Source organism: Corvus cornix, chromosome 5, assembly GCF_000738735.6.
Source record: "Corvus cornix cornix isolate S_Up_H32 chromosome 5, ASM73873v5, whole genome shotgun sequence".
NCBI lineage: Eukaryota > Metazoa > Chordata > Aves > Passeriformes > Corvidae > Corvus > Corvus cornix.
Genome location: NC_046335.1, coordinates 24290806 through 24314959, shown reverse-complemented (window position 1 = coordinate 24314959; position 24154 = coordinate 24290806). Strand labels below are relative to the sequence as shown.

The window sequence follows — 24154 nt, the reverse complement described above, 5'->3', positions numbered from 1 at the left end:
GGGAATGACAGGTTTGCCTTTTGTGCATTCCTTGCACAGCCAAGATATCCATTGGCTGCAGGGACTCCAGTTTCACATGGATGAAGAATGCAAAACTGCACATACAGTCTAAGTCAAGTATTTGTTTTCTTTTTGCAGCTATGGTTTACTTTTACTTAACCTCTGTACATTGTGGATTGCAGTGCAGATATTGTTTTGTTAAAGTATGGGTAGTTACAATATAAACACAAATATTTATTGTCATTTGAATATTTATCATCTCAGCCTTTCACAAAAATAAAAGCAGTGCTGAAACTTCATTCTCTCAAACACTAAAATGTATTCTATGAAAGTCAAATGTTTTCAGAGTCAACATAATCACAGCATCCCAGTTTTTGACCTGTGTGTTCATTTACAGTTTACTTATAGCTGCTTCAGAGAGATGGAAGTTTGTAGATTACAACATGGTTTTATTGATTTATCAGTAGCAAAATACACTAAGTCTACACTCAGTAAACTGGATCGGCTAGCTCTTGGGCTTGTATTGTATAACATCAGCTTGTTGTGGAATACTTCAGAACAAAATCAGAATGTTGGCATAGTTAACTTCAGTGGTGTAAATCAGACTTGCAAAGACTAATATTTAGTAAGACCAATAACACAAACAAATTAGATTTTGAAGTTGTTTGCCCAATAGGAAGAAGCATGCTGACACAGTATTTGTAAGCTTATAGTTAACTATTCTATGACAAATTATTAAATAACTTTGAACAGCAGATTGAGTGCTCCTTGAAGAATAGCAAGAAAACTTTTTCTCAGACTTGCTTTTTTTTTCCAAGATGATAAAAAGAGTGTCACAGCAAATACTCATTTACTTTAATATTTTATATCCAAATAAAATAAGTCCATGGCATTTACATTGCCGTTACTAAATAGTATTTGGTTTGTTTGCAAGAGTCATTTATTTGTGGCTTGGCTGAAGGAATAAAAATAAATTTGCGGTTCTTTCTGTTAATACTCATACTGTTTCTTAACATATGCAAAAGATTGAATACTGTAAATGTATATGCAGAAGCTCGAAAAGAAAGCCCAGACTTTCTGAAGCTACTGAATTATGTATAATCTTTTAGAGAATTGCTGGGACAGTTCTTTACAACAACAAAAAGAAATAACTGACTAAGCCAACAAGGTATTTAATTTTAAGCAAACTGGAAATCATTTAAATTTTTCCACTGCTTAAAATTAAGTATACCTTTACTAAAGCAGGGGCTAGTTATCTGAGAAAAAAATTAAAGTTCATGTTTCTGAGCTACTTCTGAGCCATTAATTAATAGCCAGATTTTTCCATAAGGCTTTTTTTTAAAAAACAGATTTTGTAGAAGGGCACCATCAGCTGTGTTTATGAGAGCTAACAACAGCTTTAACCCCATCATCACCACTGTTGCTTTATTGGCAAGTTGCTCAACTTTCTACATTTATGCTGTGATGTAGGTATAAGGATATAGATCTAAACACTGAGCTGTTGGAAGGCATAAATCTTTAGGACCAAATTTTATCATTTCAGCTTCAGATCATGGAATTCTTATCCATAGAAAGTATCAGAATTCAGCCTTTGAATGAAAGACACTGCAGATATTGGAAATGTGTACAATAAAATTATTTTATTTAGCACTTTATTCTTTGCCTCACAATATATGCCCAAATATATTAGTATATATTCTTCAATGAATAAATACTATGGCAGAATACTTTGTGTGGGGAAGATATATTAGTATAAGGTAAAACTGCTGGTTTTCCATAAGCAGACAACACAGACTTCCAGGAAGTATTTGGCAAGAAAATCCAGGAGACCCTTGCCTATTCATATCAGCACAAACTTCATGGAAATGTAAGGATACACTGTAAGGAGTAGACTCCCATGTCAAGATTTCTCCTAAAAGAGAACAGCTGTGACATCAAATGTGTGGAATCAGTACTTGTCAGTGCTAAAAGTAATTCAAACTTGTGGAAAAAGGTATAGAAAAGGTTTTTCTGGCACAAATATAAGTAGTAAACTTTGCATAAAATTGCCATATAAACTGTTGGATTCAAGATGGAGTAATTAAGGGAAATTTGGAGGTCTGATTAGATAATCTGATGTGTATCATTTGGCTTTAAATATGCCAACATATCCTCTATTTCAGCCATTGTTAATTTTTTATCTCTAATATCAGCCATATGCTCGGATGTGAATGGTCCATCCAATAGTAAGAGCCTGGTCTTCGTGATATGTTGTAGATTTCAATGTACTGAAATAAAGCATAGTTGTTTCAGGGTTTATTTTTCTTTCTCAGAAGCTCATTTATTTTTGGCAATCAGTGTATGCTGTCCTGAGCAAGCATGTGAAAGGAAAGGAGTGATACCTTTCACAAGGTGGCATTAAATCCAGCATAGAAGCAAAGTCCTGATTTTGTATTATCCTGTAATGTGTAGCAATCTACATCAATGCAAAGTAGGGTGGAATGCTGTCAAAATAGACCAACTGTGTTTACCACTCACTTTTCCTGCTGCTAGTGATGGCACAAAGTGAATAGTAATGGTGAGCTAGCTCATAATCTTCCAAACAGAAGGTAGAGAGCAAACAGTTTGACAAGATTAGTTATTGTGGACCACAGATAAAGGCTTAATATTTTAGCCAAGGCCTGTGTAAGCCAGGTTTATTTTGAAATATGTCTGCTGTCAAGAACCCAACTGGCTGAATTTGTTTCTAAGTTTAATCATATACAGAATTACTCTTTTGGGTTGAGAAGATGCTGAAAGGGATTTAATAGGAATGCTTGTTTGGTGACAGTGCTTTTCAGAGGCAGAATGGTTTGCCCTGCCAAATTTAAGGCCTGTACATTTAACGGAACATACTTTTTGGAGTGACATTACAAACAGTGTTGGGCAGGCAGGAATTGGCGGCAGTGCCTGTAGTGATTAGATTCAACACTGTGGTCTACCACGGCTTAGAGCTCACTGATGCTGCTAAATCAGTCTCTAAGATGTGTTTTAATACCAGAAAGGACCATTAATACAAGTCAGTCCAGCCACCTGTCTGACAGAGGGCACTGAATTTTACTCGGCATCAGGTTCAAAACCATGGCTGAACTCCAGCGTGCCATTTAGAAAGACACCCAGTCTCTGATCCAAAAAAATGCAGAGGGAACTTTGTTAAGAGAGAGGCAGCCTGTGCATTGGAACCACATGTAGTCTTTATCATATGATAATTTATGAAGGAATTGTTACAGACCATTAAATTCAATGGGCAGTGATTTTTAGTGAGATGATAAAAAATTATTGTTAAAAAGACAGGCTTTTGAGGTGGCAAAAATAATACCTGAATTGAGGAATAAGGATAACTAAAAATTTGCTGAATCAGCCAGGAGAAAGAGGGTGATGGCTGTGTAGCATGGTAGATAGGTCATGCATTGCAAGGTCATACCCTTGATACCAGGCTTCAAAACAGTGAATACTTACATATTTTATTTAATCAGAGCAGCCTCAAATTTTGAAACTGAGAGCAAGCCACCCCAAAACCCAGCATTAGCACAGTGCTATTCCCTTGAGAGGGAAGCAGCTGGGGTCCAGTTCCCTCATGCTGATAATAGAGCTGAACCAGTTTCCCCCAGCCTCTTGAGTAAATTATCCTATCCAAGTGGCTGGTTTCTGGGCAAGACGAGTATCACAGCAGCCTCTCTTCTCTATGTCATTTGTTTCCTTGAATTGACAGAAAATGCTTGAAAACTTGTACACCATTTAGAATTTTATGAAATTTATCTGAGAGGAAAACTGAAGGAAAGGAGAGGGAAAGGAAGAGAGTTGTTTTATTATGAATGAAATTAAGTGAATTTGTTTGTATGACCACTCACCAAACAATCATTCACTGAACTCTACTGCTAAACTGCTTGCAATGGTTTTGTCCAATGCATTTTATTTATCTAATATATTTTCAAAAGCTTGGTTTCTAAGGGGAATTAGTGTCAGCAAAACACATTCCGCAAGAAGCCAGCAATCATGCAAGTAAGGCCATCTTCATAGCCTGAGCCTAATCTTATCTACTGGAAAGATAACCAAGGGTTATAGCTTAGGTTTATAAACCTTTATATAGCATTTCAAAATCCAGGATGGTTTTGTTTTTATCACTTAACTCCTCCATTTGCAGGTAGAAACTATTGTTTTCAGCTAGTCTGTATATTGCTTTGCAGATTAGGACATGGGCTACTTGAAGGGTGTCCTTTTCTGTCAGTTGGGTGTCCATTTTGTCTGTTTCTGGGGCATGATTCCTGGGAAGGTCACTCTGTGACTGTGTAACTGTCATGTTCAGAACTTGAGAGTAAAGGCCACTGCTGTCCTTTGGGGTGAGTTCCTTTGGCCAGAGATGTAGCGGTGTGGAAGGATGTACCAATCTGTGTGGATTTACAGAGTTGCAGAGTTTTTACTGATCCCAAGCTTCAGGTTAGAGCGAGACTTCTTCAGTAGAATACGTGAAAGAGGGGAGCCAGCCAAAAATGTGCATAAGATTGAGCAGTAGAGAGTAGTAGGTAACATACTTACACTGATCTGTTCAGCTCCTGGGCCCCCAGAACCAACTTCTCTGCCGGTTAGGATTTTAAGTAGATTTTAAGTGCTTTATGGAGACTGAGTCTAAAACCAAAGTTGTTTTTACTCACAGGAGTAAGGCTTTGCTAAAAGTCAGAGCAGATTGTCAGGCAATTCAGGAACTGTATAAGAACGTTCCACATAACAACATACGCTCCATCCAGGCATTGACAGCTGTGTGCATAGGTGACAAGGGAACACAGTTCAAAATAGCTGGAAGAGGAGTTGAGAATGGTTGAGAATTTGTCTTGGGGAAGACTCACCTAGAAATGTTCCTGTTTAGGTAGTTTTCCTCTAAAAATGAGGATCTTCTTAAAGCTTAGCAACATGTTTAAAAGGGCATAATTAAACCTGTAATATCATAGCAGCAAGTCCCTTATGGAAATCTTTTTATTTCTGTATTAGAACACAGATTCAACTGCTTAATTCCAAATTTATATAGAGAAAGCATTAAGCCACTGCAATTCAAGACTCTTAACGTTGTGTCTTTTGCTAACTTAAAAATAGTGATGGGCTGGGTGTCCCTTTCCTAAATTGTGTGGTTTATTCAATTTTTCCATTTAATGGGAGCATTTAGATCAGCATTTTGGAAGTATGTAGAATAGATAAAGAATATTTCTAGCCCTCATCTTTGTGCTTTTCATTAATGCAAGTTCCATCTACCATGAAAAGCACTGGACGTTTTTACTTCTGGATGTATGCAAATCAAATAGAAATAAAACCAAAGTTGTACCTATCCATCTGAAGCCGTAGTTTTTTCCTCTATGTCATTTTGTACTCACTTTTCATGCATGCATACAATAGTTGTGTAAAGAATGCTGATGTGGCATTTGTTGAGAGAATTTATTTGTTAAGGGACAGATTTTCTAGAATTATTTGAAGAACCAAGAAATAATGAAGGTCACCTACTGCTGTTTTCAAAAATTTCTAAGGAAGAAATTGAAATCTGTGAGAATGGGGAGTGAGCCCTTAGGAGGCTTTATAGAGCATTGCAAAAGGTGTGTGTCTGTGCTTGCACATTTGGACCCTCAGCACTACAGCAGAGTGGCCCACCCACCGTATCATTCTTCTGTCTGATCTAAAATATGAACCCAAATACTTTCTTCTTAAATGACTTGTTCAGTTGCTTCATGAGAGGCAAATTCAGTGAGTGTCCATGCTTACATCTCAGAATAAAGTGTCATGTTGCAAATTAAATTTGTATTATGAGGACTCTTCACAAGCAAAAAGACAAATGTCATTTGTTAAATCTTTGTCTTAGAATACAATCAAATGTAGTCAGTGCTGCTATCAGTTAAGTAAAATTTGGTGAAACTACACAAAGTAACAGAAGTTGCTTTCTTCAGGTCAGTGTCTTCCATATTTTGAATAAAACCCTGCAAACATTGAGACTAGTTCCCAGCACCTTCCATTCTTCTGTTTAAGTTACCTTTGATCTTGAGGTATAAAACTATTACTGCAGTTTTCCACATTAAAATGCTCAGTCTCCAGAGGGAGCTGCCTGCAGTATCCCACTGGGCTGGGCACAAAGCCTTATGGACAAGGGCTGGCTCTGCCACCCTCATCCCTCGCAGGTAGCACCTCACTGGCACAAACAGCCTTTTTAGCTGCCTTTTATTACTCATAAAGAAAATGTTGCTTACTGAGTTGGGATGACAGAGTTGGGCCCTTGGTGAACAAAGAGTCCAGGATTATCATTCCAAAAAGCCCCCTGAGACCTGTATCAAGAGTTATTAACCACTGATTCAGCGCATAGCATTATTTTGTAGGCTTAAGTGGGATTTCAGTGGTATATTGGGTCTTGTGTCTGCGCAGGGGTAAATTTTGCCCTCTGTTATTTTGTCTTATAAATAGCTGTTACAATTTCTCTTTTACATTATTGCTTAAATCTCTTTCATAGGTACAATATCTTACTCCACTGCTACCTTTTCTTTTTTCCTTCTAATAAAGAATAAATAAATTTGCAAGTCCACATATGACTGAAACAAAAGGCAAATAAGCTCTGCATGGTTTGTATTTGGTGAGGAATACCTCATTTTGATGATTTCAGTCATCATTCATTTGAAAAGCAGAAACTATGATTGTTAAGCCTCATTATTTTCAATGAAGCCTGACAGTTTCAAGGTTAAACAGAAGACAACTACTTTCATCCCAGTGGTATTTCTCTTCAAACATGGGCAGCTCTTCGCTAACTTGTTCTGCTCTGGTGTGCAGTGCCATTGCTTGGTCACAGAGTGGTGCACATCTAAACCCCGTCGTAGGACAATGAGTAAGCAGTGACCTCCAGCTTGTGTTTTCCCAAAAGGAGCCTCAATTACTGAAGTCATTTCACACACACACACACACACACACACACACCCCGCCTTGTATAACCCACACAATATTCCTTTTTAACTGAACAGTGATTTAAATAAACCATGATCTCAGATTTTACAGGTTTTATGCTGTCTCCCAGAAAAACAATTTTCAGCCCAAACCTTCTGTTTGTCCAAACAGTTTGAAATATTTCTCCAGTGTTTTTATGTCTCTGAAGCACATTAGAGAGGGTGATAGTGTGAAAGAGACCTCCAGGAAGAGTTAAAATGGCTGAGAAAGCTGCCATGGTTCTGAATAAACATGCTATTGAAAGAGGACTAATCTGCCATTGCTTTCTGAAATTGCACATGGACTGACAACTGATGTAACAGGGAAACTTCCCAATAAGAGAGGCTGACGAAACTGTGACCTGTCAGTAACTGAGTTAAAATCCTTAGAACTCAGAAAACATTGATATATCCACGTGAGAAAACTTCCAGGAGCAAATAACTTGTGGAATCCCTGACTTTAAACTTGCATGGGCTGATGGCACTGAGTTATGGCTGTTTGGGCGCTGCCTCCATAAAGACAAAGTGCAGTAGATGTTATTTTACAAAAACGGGTGAAAATTCACTAGTTGGTTAAAGAAAAGTGACTATTGGAAAACTGAAGGGAGAGGAGTACCTAAGCAGCAGTTTTTTACCTGTGCATTCATTCCCTCAGAGTCCCTGTGGAACAGCTAAAACTAGCTGAACTTTCCACATACTTTTCCTGGTGTCTGATGATTACATTTGGGTGGTGAATTCTTAATCTCATTTCAGGAATTAAGTCACCTGGTGAGTACAATGAAAGGTGTAGCTTCATCGTGCTTGGTGGTTCCTGGAAAACAAGAGTGTTTCAATACGTACCAAGCACATTAGTCATGACTTGTGGCAATAAATGCACGTTAACTAGTTTATGTGCACTGAAGTCACTAATGCATTCATGAGATAAAATGCATTTTGCAATTTTGATAAAGCTGTGTTATTTTTATTTCCTATCTGCGTTTCTCATGTTGTATAATATATATTTTTTTAAATAGTCTTTTCAGATAAGCAAAATAGTCAACTATGTAACAAGGAATACAGCTATTTGAATCTGCAACTCTGTTTATCCATTGTGGAAGCTGTGTGTATAATATTCTGGACATGGCTCTAAAAGTGTTCTGCTACACACAGCGTCTGCTTTTATACAGATAGTTTATTTGTGGGAGACCTTTCATTGAAGGATACCATAAAATACAGACAAATTGAAGAAATAGCTTGAACGCATGATTTCTGGAATGCTGAAGATAAATGTGCGTAGATGCAAAATGATGAACAAATGTAGTCCTTTGCACTTGCCTACATACTTTAACAAAAGAATGATCAAATTAAGCCAGTGAGATTCTGAACATGATTATAGCCTGTGCCTTAAAACTAAGAGGTTTGGGCAGCTCTCTATCCTACTTATTTAGACTATTAATTTTTCTGTATTTATATTGACAAAAGAATCGTGCAGGCCACTTTCAAAATATCATCATCCACGTCCTCAGAAACTTGACTTGTTGAGTATTTTGAAAAAGTTTTTGACATAAAACACATGGGCTTTTAGACATAAATTTATAAACTGGACAGTAAAAGTATCTGTTGGATAATGGGCAAGATACTTTTTAAGGAGAAACAACAGTTAAGTGCTACATTTAACAAGAGCCATGGACAACTCATATTTTTAAAAGTGCAAAAAATAATTGTCCTGCTTACACCACAGTGTATATGTACCACAGGATTGCTGCACAGGGTTTTGTGTTAATGCCATACAGGGAGCTCAGATACTACATACACTACAAAGGAAAAGTGAGTTGATATATATCACTGACTGCAGATGGGTTGGGTTGTAGGTTAAAAAGTTTTTCTCAAGTTGTCTGCATTTTCCCTTAATGTCTGTCTTTTACAGTAGTGCTTTGTTTTTGAGCGTGACCACCACCAGGACAGCTTGGTTCAGTGCAAACACTGTCTCTTTCAGCCAGAACATTCCTAACATTAGCTTCCTTTTTTTTTCTCTCCTCTCCCTCTCCCCTGCCCCCTCTCAGGTTGGAAAGGCTGGTGGACGTCCTGAGGAAGAAGGTTGGAGCAGGGACCATTAGGACCGTGATCTGATTGAAAGCTGTAGTCTAAGGAAGCTTTCACATCTGGTGACCAGGCTGCTTCATTCAGCACTGTGTAAACACTGAAGCCTTAACTTAGCAAACAGTTGTTAGAAGTGGGACACTCCAGCGACATTCCAAGCTGAGATAAAATCAAATCATAAATGTTTAACTACTTTGCTGCTGAGTTCTGTGATTTGTTGAAATGTTTTGCTGCAAACATGTATTTGTTTTTAAGCAAATGCATTGTGGCATCGTGTACTGTGAAAAATTATGTAGATGCTTATTTTAACAGTCTGTCCTCTCAGTGTTAGTAGACTATACTCTGCTGCACAGCTTGGTCATTTTTTTAAATACTGCAGGCTTTGGGTTCAAAATGCTGCAAAGCAGTTTCAAAATTTAAATCCCTTATTTTATTTGTGAGACTGCAAATAGTCCAGTATTTGTATGTTAAATATATTAATTGATAAAGTAGGTTGGCATTCAAGAAATATCTCTGGCTGGTTTTCCTCCTTACTCATATTTTTTCCTCCTTACCCATAGTCCATTGAATTGCAGGTAGTAACTGTGGCTACATCAAAGGGCAGGCAGGATAAATGTATAGCTTTATACAACAGTTGAATAGCTTCTGCTAGTGCATAGCATTTTCAGTGTACATTAAAAAGAAATTTACAGTTAGGTTTCACTGGAAGTACAGCTTAATAAATTGCAACATGAAAGCCTTATGGCATTGTACAGTATCTCAGACAGTGGAGAAAGTCTTGTATTGTTTTTAGTCACTCCTCTGTCCTTTTCCATGAGGAAAAAGCACTCAGATATTCAGAAAGCACCTTATAAATTAAAAATCCACCTTTTCAGTGTTTTCCTCTTCTTATCGCTTTCCTACAAGATTTTTGTCTGCTTCTTCTAGACCTCAGATTGCTCTGCAGTGCAGGAGTGCCATCCAGGCTGGGTTTGAGGCCAAACTGCCAATCCTCAGGTTTTTGTACTCATGAAGTGCCCTAGGACTTAACTCAAAGGCTGAAGCATAGAATCTTACAAGGAGGGGAGAAACTGCGGGCTGAGGAGGAAAATTTGGGGTACCCAGACATTATAGACCTTACAGACACATGAGAGTTGAACTTAGAGTTATGTTTGTGACCCAACCATCTCCCTGTATGAACTGTCAGGTCAGCACTCATATAAACCTGCTCAAGAAAGCAGCTGTAATCTCTGAGCACCCCAAATTCAGTAAAGAATCTCAGCAGCCAGCTGGGCTTTAGTCTCTTCTCAGGACCCGCCAACTAAGGCAAGGTGGATGTAGCTCCTAAGGCTTCCACTTGCCTGCTTTGCTTTGTTTTTAGTGTTGTTACATGGTCTTCGCTCTTAATGCTTGCTTGTACAGATGTTGTGATAGTGCAGTCTATCTGGAGAAAATAAAATTTTAATTTTGAGTGTAGAGAGAGGAATTTTAATGTCTGTTTTTTCTTTCAAACACTTTAACGTTAAACCTTCCTCATGTGCAGACGTAAGCCCCTCTTAGTTTCAGTTGACCATACCTAACATCTTGCGGGGAGATACAGCATCTCTCTGGGCCACATTTACCCAAGTCACTTCTAGACACTTCTGAAGTGCTCCTTTTTGACCTTTGGTCAATCCTAAGCTAGCCAGTGAGTCTGGAGCCACTCCCCCACACCTATTCAGTGGGAAGAAATTGTAATGCTTCCAAACCAGAGGATTGCCACCCCCCAGGTTCCAGCCCCTTCACCCTCTCCCATGTGCTGCTGTTCAGCTCTTTGGGTGACTCAACAGCTCTTTGTCCTGCTGTCCTCACACAGCTTTGTGCATGAAGCAGATGACAAGATCTCCTGAGCTGTCAGTGCTACTGAACCATTTCTGCTGTAAGGAAGTAGTGACGAAGGAATAAAGACAAAAATGTAAGGACTACCATGCTGGGCTAGACCAAAGCCCAAAGACTGCCTTTGGCAATAACAAATAGAAGATGCCTAGGAAAGGATATAAAGTCAGCCTAGCACTAGTGACCACTCTCCCAACTGGTATCCCAGCAATTTGTTAGTTAGAGGCTTTCTAAGCCAGAGGTGGTGTCTTTGTATTTAGCAGCATTTTTTCATGACCTGTTTTTTAATCCATTTAAATTGTTTGTATCTACTTGTTCCTTTCACAAGGTCTTATGCAGTTAATGATGCATTGAGTGAAGAAATACTTCCTTTTCTGTTATGAACCATCTCTATTCATTTGCTTTCACCTAGTTTTTGTATGAGAGAAATGGTGAGGAACCATTCCCTGTTCATATTGTTTCCATGTCCCATGTGATCTCACGTATTTGGCATAATTTTCCCCCATTTTTCTTTTCCAGAGGGAACCCCTAGTCTCATTTAAAGGAGCTGTCTCATGTTTTCAATTGGCCTTGTCATACTAATCTGGTTTTTTTCCAGCTCTGCAGTTTTTTTACTGAGATGCAACCAGATTTGTGCCTACTGTTCAAGACGTAGACAAAATGTGACTTTAATGGTTGTCATAATGATGTTGTCTGTTTTATTCTCTATGCTATTTGTAACTGGTTTTAGCATTGGATTTCCTTTGTGACAGATTATTTATTGGTGTTAATATTTCTGTAGTAAAACAACAATTCTAGATCTCCTTCCTCAGTTGTAATGTTCAGCTCAGAGTTCATTGTAGGTTGTATGACAACAGAACTGTTTTCTGAATAACTTAGCATTTATGGGTGCTGAATGTCACCTGTTGTTTTAGCATTCCCTGGTGACCATGAGTTCTTATTCCATCTCTTTTCACAGCTCCTCTTTAGCACTCACAGTAGCAAAGTATCATCAGCATCTCCATGCTGAATATGGTGATATGAAATATTGCCATCTCCAAATAACCCCCTCTTCAAGGTGATTTCTTAGTCAAGTTAAACATGGCCTCTGGGACAAAGATCCCTGTAGGACAATAAGGTAGCTTTTCCTGTGAAAATGAAACATTTATTCTTAGACATTGTTTTAATCTAACTTTGAACTACTTATTTTTCAGTGTAAAGGTCTTCTCTCTTATTGCTTGGCAGCTTTGATGAGGAAGTTGTTTGCTACTTTGAAAATGCAAGTTTACTAAATCAGGGCTTGTGCTCCATGCATGAATGTGCTAAGTTCCTCCTTCCCCTAGGAGTGTCAAGAGCTCCTCACCTTTCCCCAAGTATTTCTACATCCAAGTGAATAATCTTGTGAATGCAGGCTTCATACAGCCAGACTGTTTGACCTCCAGCCTCTTGTGTCCATTGGCTTTGTTTGGAAAAGTATGATGGGCCATGCAAAAGCTACCTAGCAGGCTTGATGTCAGATATATCTGATTGCAGGTAATACTTGATTGGGTAAAATTAAGTGATAGTTTTACTTCATAATTTTCCTTTTGGCGCCTTGTACCTAAGGTGAAAAAATAGTTCCTGACTCTGTCTTTTGTCTTGCACCAAGCAGCCTGGAATTCAGTGATAAAATTTAAGTTAGGGTGTTTTGTCATAACTGACAAATGTAGATAAATGTATTTGAATCATAATTAAATCAGATGTGTTGATTTTTAAAATTCAGCTGGAAATGTTTTTATTCTTTGGAAAGGACCTTGAGAAATTTACTGTGTTGAGAGTAGAAAGATTCAAAAACAGTTGGGTTCTCCCTCTTCCTTGCTAACAACCTGGTGTGTGGTCTTTGGCAAATTCCTTAGTGACTGTCATTAAAGGTATGCAGTCCCTGAAGAAGTTCCTGGGCTCCTCCAGGGAGTTTGCAAAAGTATCTATGTGGCTAATGTCAAAACACTTTTGCTTCTTCACCTGCTGAAGTGAGCAGTAAAAGTCACATAGGTCTGGTAATGGAGGCCCAGCCTTTAGTGTCCTCAGCTGAACTTCTGGTCCTGTTGAGCCCAGTCTAACTTTAGCCTTTCAGTGTAATGAGGGCAGGAATTCTGCCCTGGTAGTAGGAACGGGCAATAATGATAACATGGGTTAATGGGCTTATCATATGGTTTATTCATTGAGAACTAATTGATGCCTGTGCAAAGCTCTGAAATTGAAAAGAAGTCTGGTCCTATATGGCAGAAAAATGCAATTGTCACTTCTGTCCTAATAAATGTGAGAAAGATGAGATTGCATCAGATTATGTACTAGGAGTAGCAATTCATTTCCCTCCCGATGGAAAAACAGTTCATGATGAAAGGTGGCTCACCATAGGTGATGCTTATGGTGACAGTTGTAATTACTTGTCAAATTAGGGTCCCTGCTGCCTTGAATACTTGAATACAGAGATACTCAGAAATGTTCTTCCCCTGTAAGATTTTGTGTTTTTCTCTTGGTGATCCTGCAGCACGTTATGCATTGGGAGCGATTTCTGGTATATGCCAGGGTAAAATATGTAAATAGCATCATGTTGGCTCGGGATAAGAGCATTATTAATGCTTTTCAGCACTGTAATTATATTCCTAGTAAGCCTTCCCTAAGCCCTCACTAATTAACAATATTGTGACAAATCAACTTTAACAGAAAAGAACTGTGGACCTTTAGTCTTTTAGTACTATTTTTCATGCAGCCCACAGGCAAAAACTGGTGGTATGGTTTTCTGTACTAGTGTTGGGGAAACTGCTGATATTTGAAAAGTTCAAAGCCAGCTCAGTCTTGTTAGTGGAGTCCTGTTGCTGAAGACTGATTCCCCTTCAAATATATTCACAGCGAAGTAAGATTCATTGGTAAATCATTAATGTTAAGGAATATTAAAACGGTTTTTATAAATAAGCTATCATATTGAAATGGTTTAGTGATGTCATTATGTTGTAATATGCACATTTATTTATTTGTTCATTCCAAATCAGGAACATTTTACAAGATTGACTTTGTATATATTCTTACAAGGTGATAAGAGTTGTAACTTCTTTAATCCATATACACAAATGAACTTAACTAGCTAAATGTCAGGATTTCTCTGTGCCTTTATTTCCTTCAATTAGAATAAGGCTGTTGGTTTTGTTGGGTTTCCTTCTTCTTCTTCTGATTTTCCTCCCATGCAAGAATAAACTGTGAGGCGCATGAAATCACTGACCGGCAGTTTCTCATGCTGCGATCGCAGCATTACATGGGCTGACTCTTATCGCTGTACCATTTCACATCAGGTCTGCAGAACTGGACTTTCTCTGTTTGTTCTTCTCATGCATTGGTAAATAAAATGTATTCACAAGTTCAAAAAGACAAAGTAGTGTTCTCATATTAGGTCGATTATAAGTCAGCTGTTGAGCTTCAGTGTTCTAAACATTTCATTCTTCAGTTTTGTTGGGAGCCCACGTGTTCTGGGAGGCTTTTAAACAAATACTTGAAATGGTTGAAAGATTTACATTGCCAGTGCCTAGCTAAATATGTAGTCTTTAGAAAAGACATGGTTTATTTTGGCACCATCTAACAAACTCAAATATTTTAAACATTTGTTAAGTTTGAGCTTGCACATTTGAACTAAAAGTTTGCATTCCAAAATTGCATCTCAGGTTACCTGTCTCTCTCTCTTTTGTATTTTATAATCCCTTTATTAAAATAGTCTGCAAAAGAAGTTGGGTTTGGAGTGTGGTTTTTTATTGTTAATTGTAAGATATTGTCATTACCAATCAATTTTAAGGTAACATGTACCTGGTAATTCTGTTTGACAATGTCAGAAATACAAAGCCAGAAGTGTTTTCAGAATTTAAGGCTTCATGTTGGTAGCCAAGACTTGGTTGTAAAATTAATGGAACACAGTAATAGTGGGACCAAATCCTGCAGCGCTTTACTCTTAGTCCTACTATGTACTGTGAGGAGTAAGTACTAACCTTGCTGTGAGTGCAGAGCCAGGCAATAAAGAAAATAGACTGAAAAGCTGTGCTGAACTGATGAAATAGAACAGCTTGAGGAAAACAAAAAGCAGTCTTTGACCTGGAATTGGTTTTCTTTTCCTTCCCTTGACTGAAAGGAGGAGCAAGGGCAATGTTTACTGTAATTGAAAAAAAAAATCCAAAAAAACCACAGCAACCAAAAAAACACCACTACTTTTATTTTCTTTCAAGTTTTAACCTGAAACTTATACTGAAACTTAAAAAGCTGAGAATTTATGAATTGAAATCATCATATTTTGTTTAAAACCTGCAGATCCCCTGTTCACAAGTCCTGAGCGCACCGTTACAGTTGTGTTTGTGCTCTGGCGTGCTGCCCAGGCAGTCGCCAGCTGCAAAGGGTCACACTCCTTTCTGAGAAGCTGTCATCAGGGGGAGTTGGGCATGTTCCCTCCGTGGTGACCTCGGGCCAAAGGTCCATGCAGTGCCACGTTCACAGAAGTTCATCATGGTTTGAACAGGTTCTGAATATGATAGATGCAGATCCATTTTCATATGGCAAAATAGCAATATAACCAATAGTATTGGTTCCCCGTGGCCATGATAAGGCAAGGTTAGGATCACCCTTGCAGAATATTTGACATAAATTTGTGATGATTGATACTCCCACATGAAGATGCCCCCTACATTTCACACACTACTGAAAAATATACTGGTTTCCCAAAGAATTCAAAGGATGGAAACTTTCATTTTTTCATGAACTAAGGATTAACAGAACTAATTTCAGAAACAAACTTATAAGAAAAATCAAAACATTAAGATGCAAAAATGAAAAGCTGCCACAAGGCTTTGTTCATGATTATTTGACTCACTGATGTGGTACCCCTATTTCACAGGTTTTATGATCAAAGAGAGAAACTTCTCAAAAATCAGTCTATGAGAAATGAGGCTACTGGAGTCTAAGTGGATGTAGCTATTGATTTAGATGTTATACTCTTTAAAAGCAAGATTTCACATATCTCTAAATAAAATCAAAAAGTTAATTCTTCACTTGAATATTTAGCTTATTCTGAGAACATACTCAAATGCAGTCTCTGTGAAGGTATACTAGACTAGAAATAAAATAACAAGCAGTATGGTCTCCATCAATGCATGTTCATAGCACTAAAATCATCCCATTTGGTGCTTTAATAGGGTATATAAAATTATCAGCTTTGCTTCTTCCACTTTAGACAGGAAAATTTTCCCTCACCCCTAACAATCTACCAGTGTGTGGCGTGCAAGATAGTAATTAAATTTTGAGCAGAACACCAAAAAGAATTGGGTGAAATCCAAATATGCATGTGTGGAAGCTTTGCCTGCTTCAGACGTAGAAAAGGAGAAAAAGTTGTTAAAATGAGTGACAGAAATACTTTGCTATGCTTACATATAGAAGTTTAAAAAACTTCACAGAAGTCAAAGCAAGACACAGCTGTTGTAATTGAAAGTAAATGTGTCAGTAAGGTTAAGTTGGTATGTGAGCATAAGTCTAGACAGTTAGTTGAAATTTGGTTGTGTTCATTTTTTTCACTAAATTTGTGTTTGATAGAACAGGCTACCTTGGTTCTAAATTTCAGATAAAACAATTCTAATTAACACTTAGCTGTTTTGATCAGTAGATAATCAGTATGGAAACTGGCAGCGTCCCCTCTACTTCTGTTATCCTATTGCTAAGGTTTTCTCGGTATAGACAGGACACAAAAAAGTTGTATCAAAATACTAAATATTGAGTTATATTTAATAGGATCTAAACCCTTCTACAATTTTCTTCAACAGATCTCAGAACGCATTTAAAAGAAAACTTAACAGTTTTTTGTCCCTAAATTGGCAGAAGAAGTGCCTAAATGAGCATTTGACTATATGGCTGGCCAGATGTGTGGCAACTCTGTGTAAGAAGGCAGTGGCAAACAGCTTGAGGGGCTGCAGCCTTTCCAGTGGACCAGACTGATGACCACTAGGAATGTCTGGAAGATCTAGTCCTTGCTAATTTACAGATCTCAGGGATTCATTCTCAGCTATCCCAGATAATGAGTTGCCACTGTATGAATAAAAGGGACTTGTCTATAGCAAAATTGTCATTTGTTGTCATTTATTTGCTCAGTAGTTACTTTAAGACAAGCTATAAAGTCATATCAGCAATGAATTTTATATGTACAAAAGGAGTTTTGTAGTTCTTAACAAAAATAATATCCCTGTTAGACTGCTTTGGAAACTAACATTTGGCTGCTGGGCCATAGAAAAATCTGGAACTGTGTACAGCTTCCATGGACTATACTGGAGAGTCAACAAAATTGAATAGTACCATCCTAATTTATTTTGGTTTTTTGCTCTTGGGAATTGCAGCAATGCTCAGCTGTGCAGAAGGGAGAGTGGCTCTCTTGCAGACAAAGAGGTACCTACGGAGTTTCAGGGCATCTGAAGATACACGTGAAAATGAACGGATTTCTAGGGGATCTGTCATAGGTCATAGGGGATCTGTCATAAGCTCAGAAAGGTCGGTGTGTTCTTAGGGAGGGACAGACTGTTCCCTCAAGGGATTTTATCCAGTGGGGGCAGCTGTGTTGAGTGCAGTAACTGAGGTTCAGCAGCATGATGAAGGCGGTCACGTCTTCTGCTGACTAGACAACCCATGTTCCCTCTTCCTTAGGGGTGCAGGATTCCTTGCCTACATGCACTGCCAAGATGGAGATCCTCACTTGGGCCTTTAGACTGACTGCTTGGGCCCAGACATCTCCTATACTGATGTTTTTCCTTAGTTCAACAGGTCCCCATAAAAGGCAGCCACATAAATATTGATCTGACCAGCTGTGGCCAAGAGAGGTGGTGTTGTATGAGCCAGTCAAGTGGGGAAAGAGAGGTCAAGACAAAAAGGGAAGGAGGAAGGGTAGGGGTGACCATGCTTTGCAAATCCTTGTAGGGTCCTGAGATGCCATCTGGCAGCAGACAGGGAACCACTGGCCTCCATTTCCACAGAGAACTTTAGCAAGTCTTTAATACCATACTCAGGCTTGCCAACAACTAACGCCTGACTGTGCCCAATGTCATTTCTGATTTACACAGGCAATCAGATCTCAGCCTAAGTCATTCACAGAATCTGCTTGTTGGGCTACTTTCAGCGTTTCTGTGCATCCTTGCTAGAGTGAGGAACTGTGCTCAGCTGGTAGCTGCACCTCTGCTGGAAGAGCTGAGACTTAAGTCTGGATTACCAGGTCGGGCAGTGCAGGAGAAGCAGACCCCTAGAGCGAAAAGATGGCATGTAGCCCCCACAGCCAACTGCTGTACCTTTGGGGCTAGCTCCACAGAAATCCCTGGGTTGGTCTGCCTGGTGGCAGGCAGTAGAATCACATCTCTCCATTTCGTGTCATTTCTGTGGGATCCTGGGTGCATTGAGACTGCTCTGGGACATGAACCAAAGCACAGAAAGTGAAGCCAGATGGGAGAGGGGCTTCTAAAGTACCCTCAACATAAAGAAAACACAACTATAGATGCATCCTGAGTGAAATTTGCCTCAGGAATTTGGTCTTCAGAGATACGTGTCTGCCTGGCCTTTTGCACAGAACGGGGCTCATTCCTCCATTCTGTCCCAAAGGCGCTGCATATGAAACTAACTGCACCCATTTATAGTATTTTGGGACTGCAGTTTACTCCCCTCCTGAGAGCCTGAAGTGCAGGAGAAGCAAGGACAGAGATGTGCAAGCTCACCCTGCAATGTGTTAAGCAAAGGCTTGACTGAGGGCTGTGCTGCCGGTGCGCTGGGATATCTGTGGACAGTGAGAGGGACTGCTCATACCTGCACAGCTACAGCACCAAACATTTGAATACAGCAACAACCACCATAGCACATACTGGAATGAAGCCAGGAAGGTCTGCAGTTTTGCTCTTCTTTGATCACATAATGGAGAAACCCAGCTCAATTGCTTTTCAAGCAGTTAAATGCCATGCTTCCTCCACATTTTACCTGTCTGCTCATGATAACTTTATTTCCGCAAAGCTCTAACAACCACTAGAGTAAGACTCTTATAAATCTGAACTGCTTGTGCCTAAAGAAAATGTACTTTGGTGTTTTTTGAAATCCCACAAGACTTTTCTCAATAGTCCTATATAGCAAATCCACAACTGCCTGTTGTAACAATCCACCGTGTTATCCAGTAATGGCATTATCCTTGTAATTTTCCATTCATTGAAATCTGGTCTGCAAATGACCAGCTTTGCATGTTATGAGGTATTTTCTCCAGAACTTTACCCTCACACAGCCTCATTTCCTGTAGAGCCAACTATTGCTACTGAGTGACTGGCTACCTACTATCTCATTAAAAGTCTTTTATTTTCAGTGCTATTGACATTTTACCCTGTTAGAGCTCTTCCAGAACCACCTGCTGCAGGTGTCCAACTAGGTGCTATGACTATTGCTTTCCACTAGTAGTAAAGCAAGATGAGGTCTGGCAGGCTGAACCACATATTGCCCTCTTGACCCAGGATGTGTAGGAGATATACCACCACCTGTCATAGGCATGTCCTGTTCCCTCCTTCTGCCCCACCCCCTGCTTGCAAAACCTGTAAGTTACGTCTTTAGTTCCTATTCAGTTACTCTTTTACCTAAATTATTGATATCACAGGTATCTAGCTAGCTGCCATGTCAATTTATGGTGATTATAATATGTGCATATAACATCTTTCAACCCAAAGAAAAAGCTTTGAAAAGCTATTGCGCATCATAAACGTAAGAAATGCAGAATCAACATATAAAAAAGCAGATGGCAGGCTCCTCATTCTTGACTTAGTCTTGCTTTCCTGGTGCACTTGCCCTAGGAAAGCTGGATATCAACTACAGCTACATCAATTCCAGCACTCCTTGGTTTGTTACACCTAAAGTCCCAGGCTTTCAGGTGGAACTACAGATGTGTGGGTGTCATGGTTTGAACGCAGCTAAGCGTCAAGCACATGAAATTACAGATCTGGGATGAAGGACTCCACGGATGATCTGTTGAACTTGTTTTCTAGTTTGTCTTCTTTCAGCTTCAGACCAGTAGGTCTCATCATGCTTCCTTTTCCTGAGAACTCAAAGAACAATTTACTACCCCAAACCCTTCCCCATTTCGGTATCTGGGGACCATGAACAGATTACCATTAATCTTCTTTTAGATAAACTGAACAGGATGAGTTTCTGGTATCACTTATCAGGTATTGCTCAGGCAGTAAGGCATTTCTAATTCTTGGGCATGCAGATGCTTGGCTTGTACGCAACACCCTTTTCCTGCACTCAGATGTGGTCTGTATAGAGCTGATGTCTCCATGCTGGTTTTGTGTACATTCCTGATTTCAAGGAGCATGCTCGTTCTCTAAGGCACAGCATCACCCCAGGACCTCATGCTCAATGTCAGTCCTAGACAGCTCTTCAGAGTATTTGTATTTGTGGCCTATTCCTCTCCAAGAATTTCTGGATGTGGAAGAGACTAGACAGAAAACTATCTGAGGCAGAAAACAGTAATCAAAGAGTAATCCAAAATAAAAAAAAAAAGGTGGTAAAATAGAGTTAGGAAGTTCATTTCTGTGAACTCTGCTTCATTAATACTGACACCTGTGTCCTGGATTTTTGTTGCTAGACCATGAATCTTGCCCAATATGGAAAGAAATATATTCCTGTCATAACCATCTGAAAGTCAAAATTGCTGAAGCTGGGTAGATGTCTTGTAAGGCTGCTGCAAAAAAAAAAACCCCAAAGTGATTGTGTAGTTAATCTTGTTGGTTTAGTTGTGATTCCATGGTGATTTTAATTATACTGTAATTTGAGCTAAGTCAAAGGATGGTAAGAATAGTGGCTGGGTAGAGGTTAGTGGAATGTCAATGGAAAGAAGTGATTTGGGGGGCAGATCTGATGGGCTGGAATATTGCTGCATGCCCAGAGTGGGGGTGAGGCTGTTCTTAGCATGAGTATGACAGGGAGGGAGCAATGCCAAGAGGCAGGCAAGGCTGGCAGGAAGGGATGACAGTTGCTAAGTAGAAAAAGTTATACTGCACTGTTCATGAAAAGGGGGTGAGAAACACTGCACTGATGCTGTTTAAGAAGGAAGAGGTCAAAAATAGGACTCAGAGATGTAAGGAAGGATATCCCAGGAACAAATCTGCAGAGCTGAATACCAGCACTGGGTATCTGCCTTCCCTGGCAGGCACTTCACATCTGCGAGGCTGAACCCTGAATTCACTTGAGTTTTGTCCTACCTGACAGCAGTCTCTGCCCTCATGGCTAGAGAAGTATCCAACTGGCAACTTAGCTTTCAGGTCCATCAATAATGGCTGCATTTAATCACCAGCTATGGCACTTACGGATTCTAAGCTACTACTGTTCAACTAAGCAATGTTTTGTGCTCTGCAACACTTAAATGTTGTTTAGGTGGACTGGCATGGAGTAACATTAGTTTTTGACCAAAGTATTCCTAAGAATGTTAACAAGCTGCTTGAAATACACCTAGCACAGCTACCTTGGACTGCACAGCCATAAGACACATGAAGCAATCATTCTTAAGTCCATGGTGCAGTTTTCTAAGGGTAATGAGGAGCTACTGAGGGTCAATATTAAGAACACTCCTTGTACTGGTAGGCCAAAATATTTCATTTTCGTGGGGGAAAAGAGGCAACGTTGAGAAAACAAAGGCTGTCTTTTGTGGGTTTATGTTGTATACTGTGTATGGGGCACATAGGTCTTGTTGCTGAGGGGGAAATGGTTGTTTGTTCTGGCATATAATGTATTTTGATGTCTCACATACCTTTAAAGACAAAAGCAGCCACAGAGATGACAAATGCCCCTGTGCATGGCAGAGCTGACTGCATCCCTCTAGTTAGAGAGCAGTCTGTGGGAGGAGGTTCTGTGGATTCCTTTGAGAGCCGGGAACTCTCCCATAGCAAACTTGTACTATCTCACAGGATCAAGGCCACGGATTTCCCCACTGATTTTCAAGAGCTCATGTCATCCCAAAGAAAAGCCAGCATTAAATGTGTGCCATCTTTGCCCCTGCACTTTGGGGAGCTCTTATCGCAGGAGAGACCACATTTCTGCTTTCAAATTTTGGAAGGACACAGAATCTGTTGCACGTTTTTACAGTGCCCTGGAACACCAGCTCTAAAGCAGAAAAGTGATGATGGACAGATTGCAAAATAAATTCTGTGAAGTTTGCTTTGTGAAGAAGTTGATCCAACTTTTTTTCGCTTTTTACTTTTTCCCCCCACTCCAACAAAAGCAAGTCTAATAGTGGCTACCTGGAAGGCTTGTTGCTACCTGGAAGCCTTGTTGCATTTGCCTTTAGTTACAGCACCAGGCTTTGTAGATTTAATAGGAAAACTCGTATTCTAGTTCCTTCTGTTACATACTTGCATAGATTAGATGTTAATATACCTTTTTACAAGGGTAAAGGTAATGATTTCGGAGCCGCACAAATTAAGAAGTGTGTCATTTTAGTAAAAATTACTTGAATTCTGTGTATTATTTCCATAATCCCTTTTCCCACTCCTGTAGATCAGCATTTTTTCTGTATAGACTCTGTGGCATGTACACGGTCTTGCTTTTGCTATAGCCATTTCTTGACAGCAGGATCAATCCTGCTCCTGCCAGGTGCTGAAACTGCTGAACTCGCTTTGGCTGAATAAAAGCTGTGGGTGCGACACCCGCAGCTCTTGGCTCCCCTCTGTGGAATGCTACATTTGTATTAACATGTATCTTTCTTTGTGATTTTTTTTTTTTAACTGAAAATGATGGCCTTTAAAACCTCTTCCTGGAGAGAGAGAGAGGTTGAGAGAGGGAAAAAAAATACACTCCCCTTGGAATTTAACCTTAATTTGAACCAAGATCAGTGAAAGAAAAGCACTTTCGTGCATTGTTCACCAGCTCCACCCAGCCAGCCCCTTATCTAACCTGAGTCTCTATTGCCTATAGCTTTGTAACTTTTGCAGTAGTGCTCTCCACATGCTCTTACATGCTTTGAAACCAACCTGGAGACACTGTGACATTATAATACCAAGAAACACTGGTGATCCCATTTTGCAAATCCTTAGACTGTACAGTGCAGCAGCAGGGACTGTCCTTCCACAGGTTTGTAAAAGGCCTAGTGTGTATTGCAAATAAACAGCAGTGGCTGTTTCTGACCCCTGTCAAAGGCGACAGCAACTTCTGAAGCCCCTGAGTCAGCCTCTCCGTACACCCCCAAACCAGGGGATACTTAAACATAAGTAGCTCTTCATTTTAAGCTGATTCCTTGGGCTTCTTTAGCCTTTTAGAGGGAAGCAGACAGCCCTCGATTTGCATGACGTCAGCTCGAGGTCAAATTCAGCCTTAAACACACACATAAAAAAGCAAGCTTCCTTGTTTGCTGTTCAGAGGCAGACTTCCACTGTATGTCTCTGGTTGTCTGCACTGGGGGCAACAGCCAGGAGATTGCTTTCATATTACTTTTTTACTTCCTAGAAAAGGCAGACAGCTGCTCCAGGTGTGGTCCACCTTCATGTTGTCCCCTAACTCATATCAGCCATCTGCTCCCTGCAGTCATTTCCCTTACCTGGCATCCCTCAGTTCTCCTGACCTGTGACCACATGGTCCACTTTCCCCCGCTTACTGTCTGCTTTATATCCCTTCCTTCCACGTCCTCAATCTTTCTTCCAATCTTTCTTCTTACTCATTATTCTCATCCCCGCTTCTCACATGCTCTACAGTCACAGGCAGCCTCCCTGGTTCTCCAGGGTCTTGTGTGAGCCTGAATTCCCCACACTCACAGCCCTCTACCCTAAGTACTGCCTCCCTTCACCTGCCTACAGATGTGGCAGACATCTGGCAGAGGACAATGTGCGGTGCCACCCCTGCTAGCAAAATAGTGTCCACCATGTAGGGAGCGAACTCCTTAAAACTGAAGGCAGGAATCAGGTATTCACAATGACTTCTTGAAATAAAAGCCAAGTATTGTGCAGCTCAGAAGGGAAGGGAGGATGCTGTTAAATGCACCAGTGGCTTGCTGTGTAACCTCCCTTATTTTAACAACTGCCATCTCCTTTTCTTTTAGAGAGGTGTTTTGAAAAATGCCTTTTGTTTTTGTTCTAGATAGCCTAGTAATAAAGCCCTTCAAGGAAATACTGCATATAGCATTGTTACTGCAATCCTCGAGTGTTTGAAGGACCCCTTGGAAAGAGTGTGAACCAGGAGACAGAACGGAGGAAGCAGGAAAAATCGAAATAAGAACTATCAAG

The 24154-nt window shown here is 39.8% G+C and overlaps 1 protein-coding gene across 5 annotated transcripts in view; it reads left to right on the top strand.

The window, feature by feature from the left end:
• Positions 1 to 14631, top strand: part of MIPOL1 (mirror-image polydactyly 1) — a 189868-nt gene extending 175237 nt beyond the window's left edge. For all 5 annotated transcript variants that reach the window (XM_039552714.1, XM_039552713.1, XM_039552716.1 and 2 more), the window contains one exon: positions 9005 to 14631. In XM_039552714.1, coding sequence (XP_039408648.1) covers positions 9005 to 9071 — 67 coding nt within the window. In that variant the 3' untranslated portion in view covers positions 9072 to 14631. The remainder of the gene's footprint in view (positions 1 to 9004) is intronic.
• The last annotated feature ends 9523 nt before the right edge of the window (positions 14632 to 24154 follow it).